The 13970-nt window shown below is 35.0% G+C and overlaps 2 protein-coding genes across 2 annotated transcripts in view; one reads left to right on the plus strand and one right to left on the minus strand.

Annotated features, from left to right (window-relative positions):
- Nucleotides 1–13970, minus strand: part of LOC114324385 (SEC14-like protein 4) — a 109933-nt gene that overhangs the window by 84903 nt on the left and 11060 nt on the right. The gene's annotated exons all lie outside the window — the stretch shown is intronic.
- LOC114324401 (armadillo repeat-containing protein gudu) overlaps nt 1–13970 on the plus strand; it is a 45964-nt gene that overhangs the window by 27440 nt on the left and 4554 nt on the right. The window contains exons 5-7 of the mRNA XM_050649006.1: nt 983–1216; nt 5437–5724; nt 12880–13202. Of these exons, the coding sequence (XP_050504963.1) occupies nt 983–1216; nt 5437–5724; nt 12880–13202 (845 nt within the window). The remainder of the gene's footprint in view (nt 1–982; nt 1217–5436; nt 5725–12879; nt 13203–13970) is intronic.

The raw sequence follows: 13970 nt of genomic DNA on the forward strand, positions 1-13970 counted from the left end.
GCGTTTTATGATGTCTTCCACTCCAGTTTTTCGTCGTAACTAATCATTTCGTATTTTGTCTCTCAAAGTTAGGTCAAGCATGGATTTTTCCATTTTTCTTTGTGCTACTTGTAATTTTCTTGTTGATGCTTTCGTCAATGTCAGTGTATCCGCTCCATAAGTAAGCACCGGAAGTACGCCCTGGTTAAATGTTTTTTTTAGCTCTATTGGGATGTTTTCCTTGAACACGTCTCTTAATTTGCTATACGCTGCTCATCTTAAAGCTATTCTTCGAGATAATTCGCATGCTTGGTTGTCTCTACTTATTTGTATTTCGTGGCCCAGGTCCAGATAGATTGTATTTGTCAACTGTTTCGATATGGCAGTTTTCTAGTTTCAATGGTCCGCTAGGTACTAAATTGGTCATCATTTTAGTTTTCACAAAGTTTATTTCCAACCCTACTTTTTTGGAAATTCATTGTAGTTCTTGCAGCATTTCGTGGGCTTCATTTAACTCGTATTCCTTTATTAGAATTATATCATCTGCAAATCGTAGGTGGTTCAGCCTTTGGCAATCGACAATTAAACCTCTGTTTTCCCATTCTAACATCTGAAATGCATGCTGCTTTACGGCATTGAATAGTTTTGGTGCCATGTTGTCTCCTTGTCTAACTCCCCTTTTTAGTTTTATTTTTTGAGTTCTAGTGTGGAGGTTTATTGTTGTTGTGGCGTTTGCATATATATGTTGAATAATGTTGGAATATCGGTAGTCGATTCTACAGTCTCTCAAAGCTCTTAAGATGGCTACCATCTCGATAGTGTCAAAGGCTTTTTTGTAGTCAACAAATACTAGAACTAGCGGCCGGTTGTATTACACAGTTTTTTCGATTAGGACCTTTAGACAAGTTAAATGGTCGTTTGTACCATACCCAGGGTGGAAACCTGCCTGTTCACTTGTATTGGTCTCAAGGTAATTTAAACTTGCAATAATAAAACATTTCAGGAATATCCAGCTCTCAGAAGATACTGTTCAGAAACTATATTTAGATGTGGAGAAAATGCTCTGATTAGAGATATGGTAAGAGAAGCTGGTGGTCTGGATCCTTTGATCAAGATGGTAAGGGATCCGAAAACAAAGGAAGACAAACCGCTATTGGCGGCAGTGACTGGAGCTATCTGGAAACTGGCTATAAGTCCGCAGAATGTAGAACGCTTCGATCAGTTAAAAACGGTTGAGGTAAGTCTTTTTGGCATCTTATAAAACCCCATTGAAACATAATTAACTTCAAAAAATTGAGATTTAAAGAGTCTCATGTTGAATTTTCTTATATTGCTTGCAACAAGTTGTTGTCTGTTTTATATTTAATCAATTATATCGTTGGGAATGATGGTAGTAAGTACGTGGTTTAACCAAATTTCACTGCTTCATATTGTTTTTATACTTAATCACTAAGGCTGGCAGAATAACTCCGATTGACTTATCATGATTGAGCCCTTGAGTTGTTCTCTGCACAAATATTAGGGAAATTTGATACAAAGTACAAATTCTTCCCGAATCTCTAGATGTTGAGAATTTTTGCTCTGTTCAATATGGCTCTTAAATATATATTAAGATAGCGGAGTGTCAGAGGAGTCAATCTCCTAAAAAAAATGCGTTCAACTCAAATGCCTCCTACAGTGACAAAATTATACTTAAAATAAAAATTCAAAAAACAAAAAACACTAACACAGGCAAGAGCGAAGAGAATTAGATATCAATTAATTAAAGAGGCCAAGGTTCAAATTACACATCATCTTTATTGGAAGAAGAAACAAAGTTCTTTATGGTTTAGAAGCAGAAAAAGATAACCTGTGAAGCATTCAGGAAAACTCGCAGCAACACATAAGGAATAGGAAAATCTATATATTTCTAGGCACAGATGTATAAGAAAGTAAGGGTGCGTCCATAGTGCATGCTCGGCATGCTGGTTTCCGAGTCAGAAATCCGAAACCGAGTCGGTGTAGCTAAATCCTTCTTAGTTAAATGGGTCTGTCCAAATAGTCCAGAAAGCCACTGCGCATCCGCTAGGAAAAATATTCTAATTTGGATTTTTTGCACAATCTTACTCAAAAAGGACTCCTTTTAACAAATTTGCATGTTGCCAGGACCAAAAGGTGGTTAAAAATTTTTTAAACGTTTTTTTTTGTTTTTTTCCTAAAATTATTATTTTTGCATGGAAAAAAGTTTTTTTAGGTTTTTTGGATCATTGCAAACAGAAAAGGTCTTTAGTAACTTTTCTCTAAAAATGATAGTTTTTGACATATAGGCGATTAAAAATTGAAAAATTGCGAAATTGGCCATTTTTAACCCTCAAAAACTATGTGAAAAACTGAAAATTTGAATGTTGCCAAGGTAGGTAGATATTCTTTAAACATCGATTGATGAAATCCCGAAGAGTTTTTTGCAATTCAATATTCAAAACTCCTTTGTTTTTTAATTGCTAATCAAGCGTGCGCGACACTATTTTCCACCGACAGTATGGTGCAAATGAAAGGAATAAATTCGTTATTTCGTAAACTGGCGACTTTAAGGAAAAATCCCGAAACAGGTCGATTTTTATTTTTAAGTTATGATATTGTGGCATATATGGTATACTAGTGACGTCATCCGTCTGGGCGTGATGACGTAATCGATGATTTTTTTAAATGAGAATAGGGGTCGTGTGGTAGCTCATTTGAAAGGTTCTTCAATTCTCTATTCAGTAATGTAAACATTTACATAATTATTTATACAGGGTGTCCTTCTACTTCTTTATTTGTCAAATAATTTAACTTAATAAAAATTATTTGGACACCCTGTATAAATAATTATATAAATGTTTATATTACTGAATAGAGAATTGAAGAACCTTTCAAATGAACTAGCACATGACCCCTATTCTCATTTAAAAAAATCATCGATTGCGTCATCACGTCCAGATTGATGACGTCACTAGTATACCATATATACCACAATATCATAACTTAAAAATAAAAATCGACCTGTTTCAGGATTTTTTCTTAAAGACGCCAGTTTACGAAATAACGAATTTATTCCTTTCATTTGCACCATACTGTCAGTGGAAAATAGTGTCGCGCACACTTGATTAGCAATTAAAAAACAAAGGAGTTTTGAATATTGTATTGCAAAAAACTCTTCGGGATTTCATCAATCGATGTTTAAAGAATATCCACCTACCTTGGCAACATTCAAATTTTCAGTATTTCACATAGCTTTTGAGGGTTAAAAATGGCCGATTTCGCAATTTTTCAATTTTTAATCGCTTATATGTCAAAAAATATCATTTTTAGAGAAAAGTCACTAAAGACCTTTTCTGTTTGGAATGATCCAAAAAACCTAATAAAACTTTTTTCCATGTAAAAAAAATAATTTTAGGATAAAAACAAAAAAAAACGTTTAAAAAATTTTTGACCACCTTTTGGTCCTGGCAACATGAAAATTTGTTAAAAGGAGTCCTTTTTAAGTAAGATTGTGCAAAAAATCCGAATTAGAATATTTTCCTAGCGGATGCACAGTGGCTTTCTGGACTAAAAGTGCACCAGCGCGCTGACAACTAAATACGAATGATAATTTGCGCACCAACTCGGCGCTGGCTGTCTGGCTCGGAAACCAGCCTGCACTATGGACGCGCCCTAATATATTATTACGTTTTTCTGTGGATTCAGGGATTAAGTGAACCAAACGTGGGTTAACTAACTTTATTTAACTCACTTAACTACAAAAACAAGAAACATACCAATCAATATTATACAAACCATCGAAAACATCTACTTCCATAATCGGATACAGGCAAATGTAATATCATTAGGACAATCTGTATAGAATAATATGTTTTAAGTTAATTTTAAATAACCTTATAAGATATGTATTAGTGAAGTGACACTGAACTCAGGTGAACCCATAAGACGTGTTGTTTTGAGTTAAGAATAAAATATAAAATAGACGACAAAACACGAGAGAATGAATTATATTATTGTACGTAGAATTGCGACATGGTTTGGCTGATATAATGTTATTGTTTATAATACACTTCGAAGACATAAATAAAGTATGTTGTAGCAGATGAAGTAGTAATTATTTAAATAAGGACTATAAGGGTTAATTGTATACCAACCCTTCAACTTTCCTTACACAAAGATAAATGGAAAACTAACACAGTTTATACCAGTACAAAGTGGAGTCAGACAAGGTGACTCGTTAAGCCCACTGCTCTTTAATATAATAATGGACGAAATAATAGAAGCAGTACGTAAAGGTCATGATTATAGAATGGGGAACAAAGAAATCCAAATATTATGTTATACAGACGACGCCGCATTGATCGTCGAGACAGAAGACGATCTCCAAAGATTAACACACATCTTTAATATAGGTAAAAGCCAAGAAATACAATATGGTAATATCAGCAGAAAAAGCCAAATGTATGACAACCTCTAAATACCCACTACGATGTAAAATCGACATTGATGGGAACATAATAAAACAGGAAGCAAAGTTTAGATATCTGGGAATAGATATAACCAGTTACGGAGATGTTGAAGAGGAAGTACGACAACAAAGCTTAAAAGCAAGTAAAGCGGATCTCTTAATGACACCATCTGGAAGAACAAACACCTAAGACAAGACACAAAAGCAGGAATCAAGCAGCAATTAGACCTATATTGACATACACGGCGGAGACAATAACTGACACATCTAAAACAAGACGACTACTAGAAACAACAGAGATGAAAATACTTCGATGAATATCAGGGAAAAGTCTGTTGGATAGGGAGAGAAGCGAAAACATAAAAAGATCGTGCAATGTAGAAGATATAAATGGATGGGTGATAAAACGGAAACAAGAGTGGAACGAACATATTAGTAGAATGGCAGAGGATAGGATAGTACGAGTAGCACGAGATAAGTCACCAAATGGACGAAGAAGTATTGGCAGACCAAGAAAAAGATGGTGCGATAATTTAAATAATCTAGGAGGCTAATATTGAAGAAGAAACAGGCTTTAAAGCCTACATACAAGAAGGAAGAAGAAGAAGAAGAAGAAGAAGAAGAAGAAGAAGAAAAAGAAGAATTACAGAAACTTACTAAATACCTAATTAATAATTATCGTAAGTATATCGCTTTACAAAATAAGCACTTTGTACTTAATCGCATAAAAACTATAACTTCAGAGACTGATGCAACGCCTTAAGTGATAATGTGCGATAACGCCAAATTCCAGAAAAATACCGATAAATAAGTTCTTGCTGACAAGTGACAAAACTTCTAGAATTACTTTTATGCCAGAGCCGTAATTAGGCGTTGGTGACTCATTACAATATTTTTGTTGTTATTGACATACTGTTCAAATCTTCAAGCATTTATAAGTAGAAAGTACCGATGTAAAATTATCTATCATTAAAAAATTGTTTTTCCAGAGCCTAGTAACATTATTGGAAAACGTCGAGGAAGACGAGGGCGTTCTTAGCAACGTTGTTGGTGCTCTTGGAGAATGCCTAAAGTTTGAACACAATCGACACAACCTGCTTAGAGCTAATGGTATACCTCATTTAGTAAATCTGCTAAATTATACCTATCCCCCTCTTCTCGAAAACGTTCCAATGGTTTTAAGGGAATGCGCTGAAGATTATGACTCGATGCGTGTTATAGAAGAACTGGACGGAGTAAGGCTGATTTGGTCATTGTTAAGAAATGACTCGCAGAAGGTAAGATTTAAATAGGTTTTATTCTTCTCTTAGTTAGTCACATAATAAACCAGACTATCAATATTTATACATACGTATCATTGTCATCAAACTGTACGTTTCCACTGCTGGACAGAGGTTTCCATCAACTCTTTCCATCTGTGTCTGTTTTGTGGGGCTTGCATCTAGTTACTGTTAACACGCTTCAAGTCATCAATTCATATGGTTGATAGGCGTTATCTTCTTCGTAATAATCTCGATCTGCACTCGATAATACGTTTTGTTCATTGATTGTCTGATAATCTGCCTAATTCCATTTTAGTGATGCGATTTTTTCGACAGCATCTATTGATTTTGTTCTACGACGTATTTCTTCGTTTGGGATTCGGTCTTTCAGAGAGACACCCAATATCTGGCGCTCCATAGCTTTCTGGGTTACGCACATCTTGGTCACTACTTTTTTTGTGAATGTTAATAGTCTAGTTTAGTGAGTCTAGGTAGTCTAGTCTGCTAAAGTGAGTATAAGTAACACACACTGGTCAATAAGTCTGATTTAAACACATAGTTTATGTTACCAAACGCTGGACAGGTTAATCCTATTATAATACGTGATCATTTATAATATAATACGTGATCATAATACATTATAATACTTGAGAGCTCTGGTTATCGCTGTCCAACCGAATGGTCATGTCTTAAGTACTTATACGATGTATTCTGTTCAATATCCCTTCCATCAACAGCAATATTACGATTTAGCACCAGATTAGTCATTATGTATGTCATTACGGTTGATACCATATTTGTTTAGATCTGTCTTCTTAAAAGTATGTTCTAAAAGCGTCGTCAATCACTTTGGAGAGACAGCGTCTCCTTGTCGTACTCCTCATTGACCTCCTTAATGAGCTTGTGACCGTTATCACTCTGTAATTTGCACAGCTGTCTTTACTGCGACTTTTATGTATTCAGCTGTGTTAATACAGTTGTGGAATAATTGCGTCAGTTGGCGAACTGTTTCATCAGGGCCATCTGGTGTTCCATTCTTCAACTTCTTACAGACTTCTGTTATTTCTGATTCCTGTATTCATATCGCTGCGTCCTCCCTGAGTTCTCTATTGTTCAACCTGATCATGGATGAAATAATAAAAAAAGTAAGAACTAAAACAGGATACCAAATGGGAGAAAAACAACGTAAAATATTCTGCTATGCATTACTAATCTCTCAACGTGAAGATGATTTACAGCGAATGCTGCACCAATTTAATATAACCGCCAGAAAATTTAACAATGTTAGCTTCCCCCAAAAAGACCAAATACATGTTTATTACATCAAATCTACTATATTACAGCTGGAGGGTCAGATAATAGAACAAGTTATGGGTTTAAATATCTGGACATCACAGTATCTAGCTATGGAAAGCTCGATAGACCAGGCAGTATCGTCGCCCCCGCTAGCGAAATTATTCCGATTCGATTTTTTTGCAGAAACTTATTCAAAAAGAGGCCCTTATAACATATCCACAGGGTGCCTGGAGGTGCCGTGGTCGAAAAATTGTTTAAACAATTTTTTTTAACAAATTCACAAAAATAATTTTTTCAATTCGAACAAAATTTTTTTAGAGGAATTGGCTTATTATGAGCAAAAAAGTTCTCTTGTAATTTTTTTCTAAAATTGATTGTTGTTGCGATTAAAAATTTGAAAAATGCAAAAATAGCCATTTTCAAGCTTAATAACTCGAGTAAACATTATTATTATGAAATTAAAAAAGTGGCCAAATCAAGTTTCAACCCCCTTCTTCAAGGTCCTGAAGAGATCTTTGTCATTATTTTATTACAAAGCTGTTATTTTTAATTATTAACAATTAGCGCTATAGTCCAGGATGTATCCGTCGCCCCCGTTAGTGAAATTATTCCTATTCCATTTTTTTGAAGAAACTTACTCAAAACGAGGTCCTTATAACATATCCACAGGGTGCCGGGCGGTGCCGTGGTCAAAAAATTGTTTAAACAATTTTTTTAAACAAATTCACAAAAATATTTTTTTTATTGCGAACGATTCTTTTAGATAATTTGGGTTATTCTGAGCAAAAAAGGTCTCTTGTGATTTTTCTCTAAAATTGATTGTTGTCAACAGCTTTCTAATAAAATAATGACAAAAATCTCTTCAGGACCTTGAAGAAGGGATTTGAAACTTGATTTAGTGACTTTTTGAATTTCCTAATAATAATGTTTAATCGAGTTATTAAGCCTTGAAAATGGCTATTTTCGCATTTTTCAAATATTTAATCGCATATAACTCGACAACAATCAATTTTAGAAAAAAATGACAAGAGACCTTTTTTGCTCAGAATAAGCCAATTTATCTAAAAAAAATTGTTCGAAATGAAAAAATTATTTTTGTGAATTTGTTTAAAAAAATAACGACCACGGCACCGCCCGGCACCCTGTGGATATGTTATAAGGACCTCTTTTTGAGTAAGTTTTGGCAAAAAAATCGAATCGGAATAATTTCGCTAGCGGGGGCGACGATACTGCCCGCTCTACGAAACAGAAGTGGAAGATCAAGTGAATAAAGTAAACAGAGCCGCAGGTTTTCTGAATGAAACAATATGGAGAAATAAAAAAATCGGAAAAGATATGAAAGGTAGAATTTACAGAAGATTCATCAGACCAATAACGACCTGAGACAGAGGGCACAAAAAGAATGCTAATAACAGCAGAGATGAAAACCTTTCGAAAAATCAATGCTATGACACTATGGAACAAAAATAGATATACGATGGAGATGCAAGGTGAACAACATTAATACCTGGGTAAAAAACAAAAGAGTAGAATACCACAATAAGCCATAGTTACTACAAATAGAGTAGTAAAGACGGCGAGAGACAGTTCCCCAATAGGAAGACGATCAGTGGGAAGATCACGAAAACGATGGAATGATATCTTACTGAAGCCACTTTGAAAAAACAGACAGAGTAATGTCTACACAAAAAGAAGAAGTATTTCACCTGTGTGCCAATGGTGTTCCATGTTCCATTCTTCCAGTTCTTGCAGACTTCTGTTATTTCTGATTCCTGCATTCTTATGCCACGAGATGCCACTATCCGTACATTAATATCTATAATTTCCGCATCTATAAATACTATTCATTATTTATAAATATTAATCAGAAAATATAATTTAAATAAATACATTATAATGAATTTAAATGCGTATTTAAAATATCGCAACTTATATGTATACACAGTATACAGTGTTCAAACTTGTTAAGTTATTAATAATAGATAATTTATTTATACCTGCATATAGCACCTGGTATTTAATTATCAAGTGCTCCTTGTTTGGTCATTATTATGAAAAATTATTACAACTGATTATGTAGGTATCTATAATTAAATGTAATGAGAGATAATTATTGATTGCCTTAAATAGAATCATTTTTATAAACATAGGATTCAAAAAGTAAAATCTATCGTTTATTTTTGAAAAATGTATTGTTGCTTTATGTTCAGAAACACTAAGCAGTGCCGGTTTAACCACTGGGCGCATGGGGCGGGCGCCCAGGGGCCCGGGCCCCGGAGGGGCCCGAAAGGGCCCGTTCCTTTTAATTATAAAAAAATAAAGTCGCTAAATAATCTACATATTTTCCGAAAATAATATCATACGCAGATACGCCAATACACTGCAAACGCCTATGTTCTATTGTTACATCTCTTCACGCCTATACACAGTGGCGTAGCCTAGCCCCACAGGGCCCCGTGTCAATGTTTGTGGCGGGGTCTTTTTCCAAAAACTACAGAAAGTTGTCAGAAAGATGTCTCGAATTGTAGTGAATTTTGCATGTGAATCCAGCTTGGAAGCAACTAATTATTTCAGAACTGTTCATGCAAAGTATCTACACGTTTTTTTCGGCTTCTCCTCAAATGTGGAATTTACTGAAAGAAAGCAGAAAATGTGTAAAAAGAATAATTTAGACTAGATGGTCCGCCCGATTTGACGCTGTTAATGCATTATTTAAAAACTACGGATCCATCAAACATATTTTTTCCAGTTAAGCAATAATAGAGATGAAAAATCAGCAGATAGAAGTGAAGCCAAGGCACTGTACAATAAAATGGATACCTTTGAGACAGCTCTATTGACACTGATTTGGGCAAGAATTTTGGAACGAGCGAATGCAACAAGCAAAACGTTAGAAACTGTGGACTTAACGTAGAGCGTGTCAATTGGAGTAGAATTAATGGCGCATCTCTTTTGAGCTTTGTTGGAGACGTAAGAAATAAGTTTAGCGAAATTGAACAAGAAGCGAAAATTTTATTTTGAGAAGGCTAGGATATCTCAAACATCAACTATACAACTAACTTTCAAAGAATAAAGAAAATAAAAACATTTTTCGAAGAAGCAGGTGAAAGTCAAATCATTTTAAAGGGGCAAGAGATATTCAGAATTGAAGTATTTACTATTTAATGTTATATGCGACAAGATTACTCCAGATCTTTTAAAGAGAATTGGCTACAAGGATGTAACATCAGCTTTTAGATGTTCTTTTACGCTAGATAAAGAAGAAGTCAAGACGTCAATAATTAATACTTTATACGAGAAATATAAAAAAGATGTTGATGAAACCAAAGAGAACTTGCATGATGAAATTACCCATTTTGTAACGTTATGCCAAAATTTAAATAAACATACATTTTATGAAAAATTTGATGTCATCCAGGATGTAAATGCAACTTTTCCCAATAGTTTAACTGCACATTTATTTGACGATACTAATTTCTAATGCGTCATGCGAGCGGCCTTTTTCGGCTTTTAAAATGAATAAAAACATATTTAAGGTCAAATTTGGGTCAAGAAAACCTAGACGCATTATCACTATTGTATATAGAGAATGAAGAACTGGATAAACTGAATTGTGATAATATTATATGGCAGTTTGCGAATGCCAAGTCAAAAAAAAAGTGATCTAATTTTTGTCTTCATGAATTTTTTAGAATATGGTTTTTGTTTGTCATGTGTTGTTTTGTGAAACTTTCTGTTTTTGATTTATGTTTTAAAATGTATTTTTGGATTATTTTTTATAATAATAGTCTCCCGTTTTATACCGCTGATGCGACGCGGCTTTGGGATTATAGCAGGGTAGTCTGCTATATCTAGCGCCTACGGTATACAAGGAGGGTAACAGGGCCAGTGCTACGCTTCAACGGCCTAATATTACCCCGGGTTTTACCCAAGGTACTCATTTTATTCAGACTGAGTCGACCTGGGGCCTATAGACATTTTAAAATTGTCTAGTTTTTCTTACCGACACTGGGATTTGAACCCCGGCATACCAGCACGCGAGTCAAGCATACTACCGCCTGAGCTACGCCGCGCCGGCCGGAGATTATTTTTTACGTTTGATATTCTTCTTGCTTGTTTAAAAAAAATTATTTTATGGATTTTACAATAAATCTTTATAGTTAATGTATGTGTTTTCTTGTTAAAAAACTGACAACGAATAGCAATGAATGGGGCCCCTAAACCTCCAGCGCCCAGGGCCCGAAGTTAGGTTAAATCGGCACTGACACTAAGGACAGAATGAAGTATTCTAGCCCGAAATAAAAAGAAGACAGAGAAAAGGGAGATATAGACGATTTTTTAAATTATTAGTTGGATATACATACATTTTAAGCTGTTATGAGTTTATTGAGTATATACAGTGTGTCAATTTGAAAAGTTGCCACCCCCTATAATTTGCTCCTTATAGAAAATATAAAAATATGCAAAAACACGTAAAATTTATTAGTGAAGGGGACATTTTGTAGACCAGTTTTCAACTAAATTACATCAACCCTCTAGCGGAGGCGGAAACAACCTCCAAAATCTTTAATGGAAAGGGGGTTGAGTGATACCTCATTTTGAAGGTCATTTAATTACCTTTTCAAAAATACTGCATACCTGATATTTCTGTTTAGTACTTTTGGAAAAATCTTGGACTCGATACTCTAAAAAATTTTGGCCACTCTGTATAAACGAACTACAAAGGCATTAGAATATTTTTCCTTTGGCCTTGAAACTCACACAAAAATTATTTTTACAAAATTATTTCATAGCAATATGCACTAAGAAATTGTATTTATCTTTGTTTATCTTTAATTTAATTAAAAACTTAATGCATTTCTCGATTGATAAAGCAATTGAATGAAATACGCAATGGATTTATTGCAATCTCAATACAATATTTAATAATATTGTATTGCAAGATTAAGATTTTTAGAAATCTTTGTTAAGACATATAGTTGGTTTTGCTTTGAAATATATTTCAGTGCTACTGAACGTTGTGCCATTTTTTATGGTTCGCAAGAAATAGAAATTTGAAAGTATTTGATAATAAAAAAATAGCGAATATCTAGTTTAGTAAACTATATTGACAGAAAGTTACTATTTGGTGATTAATAAAGCATAATATATACATTAAATGTAATTAGTTTCATTGAAAATAAGTAAATTATTAAACGAGAGAAATTTCAGAAAGTAACTGCAATAAGTGGATAAAGTATTATTAAATCCACATGCTGCTAAGAAAAAGTTAATAATCAATAAACAAAATTTTAAACCAAAAACTGCATGAGAAACCCTTGAAATTAGTCTTTCCACCACCAGAGGAAAAACCCAGTATTACCTTCTCATCGACTACATATTATACAAGCAAGATCTCAACATAAATAAATTGCTGATGTACGTAAAATCCTTCGAATGATATATGGCCCTTGCAGAGACAGCGTGACAAACGAATGGAGGCACAGATATAATAACGAGTTAGAGCCTCTATTCGGAAAAGAAAATCTAGTCAGATATATAAAAGCCAATGGACTACGATTGGCAGGACATGTGTTACGCAGTAACGACAATCGCCTTTAAACAATGTGTTTTGGGAAATACCAGATGGAGGAAGGTCTCTAGGAAGGCCTAGAAAAAGGTGGAAAGATGTAGTCACAGAGGATCTGGATAAAATGGCAGTGAGACAATGTGAAACAGTAACACAGGACCGACAAACATGGAAGGCAATGGTAAACACGGTAAAACTCACGAAGAGTTGTAACTCCATCAATAATGATGATAATACAGATCTTTATAAACATTGTTTTTATCGATTTTATTAAGAAGCAAAATAAATTCGAATTGTTGTTTTAGGTTCAAGCTAACGCGGCTTGGTCCCTTGTTCCTTGTGTCAGATACGCCACAGACTCAGGAGAAATGGTTCGCTGCTTCGTTGGAGGATTAGAACTCATCGTGAATCTATTGAAATCCAACGATAACCCCGTTCTAGCATGCGTGTGTGCGGCTGTTTCTGAGGTAGCTAAAGACATCGAAAATCTGGCAGTTATGACCGACCATGGGGTAGTTCCGCTATTGGTTAATCTGGTGAATACAGATGATGTGGAGTTGAGACAGCATTTGGCTTCAGCTATTGCTTATTGCTGTGCGTGGGGAACCAACTGCAAAATGTTTGGAAGGTATACAATATTATCTAATAGCATAATTGCATACAAAGTGGATAGTTATTTGCAATTGCCATATACACTAAGGAATTTCCTCAGTTTTCACTGTATGCCTTCACCCAACTGTTGTGTCCAGTTCTTTCTGTTTTGCCAGTCCCCTTCCTATAGACTTCTTCTTTCCATTACTTTGTCCACTTCATCTCTCAAAGATCTTCGGGGTCTGCCTCTCTTCCTTCTTCCTAAAGGGCTTCACTCTGTTATTCTGTTTATCCAACTTTGTCTGCTCTTCTGACATGTCTTAATATTGCATGTGCATATTCTATTGCCCGTTTTGATAGCTGCTTTGTTATTCTTGTAGAGTACTTTTACTGCTTTTATTAATATTTGTGGACTTCTATGTCTCCCATTGCTTCCCATAGCTTGGTTCTAGGTATCGAGTCATAGGTCTTCTTAAGATCTACAAAAATCAGATGGACGGATCTATTTTGGCCATTATTTTGTTCTATTAGTTGCTCGACCGTGTATATGTGATCTAAGCATGCTTTTCTCGCTGTGAACCCTGCTTCGTCTTCTCCGTTTTTCTCCTCTCTATGTATTTCGACGGGGTAGATACTTCTCTGCGATCCCGGCAGGGAATAGATCTACTTCAGGGATAGTACACCTGCCCTACCCGAGCTCATGGATTTCCCCAGCATCCCTTTACCGGGGAAACCATGTCCAAACCCAAATCATTCCCATACCCTTTACTCCCTTCACCTCCTAACCAACTAGCCAACACGCACT

The sequence above is a fragment of the Diabrotica virgifera genome, chromosome 4 (assembly GCF_917563875.1).
Source record: "Diabrotica virgifera virgifera chromosome 4, PGI_DIABVI_V3a".
In the NCBI taxonomy this organism is placed as follows: Eukaryota; Metazoa; Arthropoda; class Insecta; order Coleoptera; family Chrysomelidae; genus Diabrotica; species Diabrotica virgifera.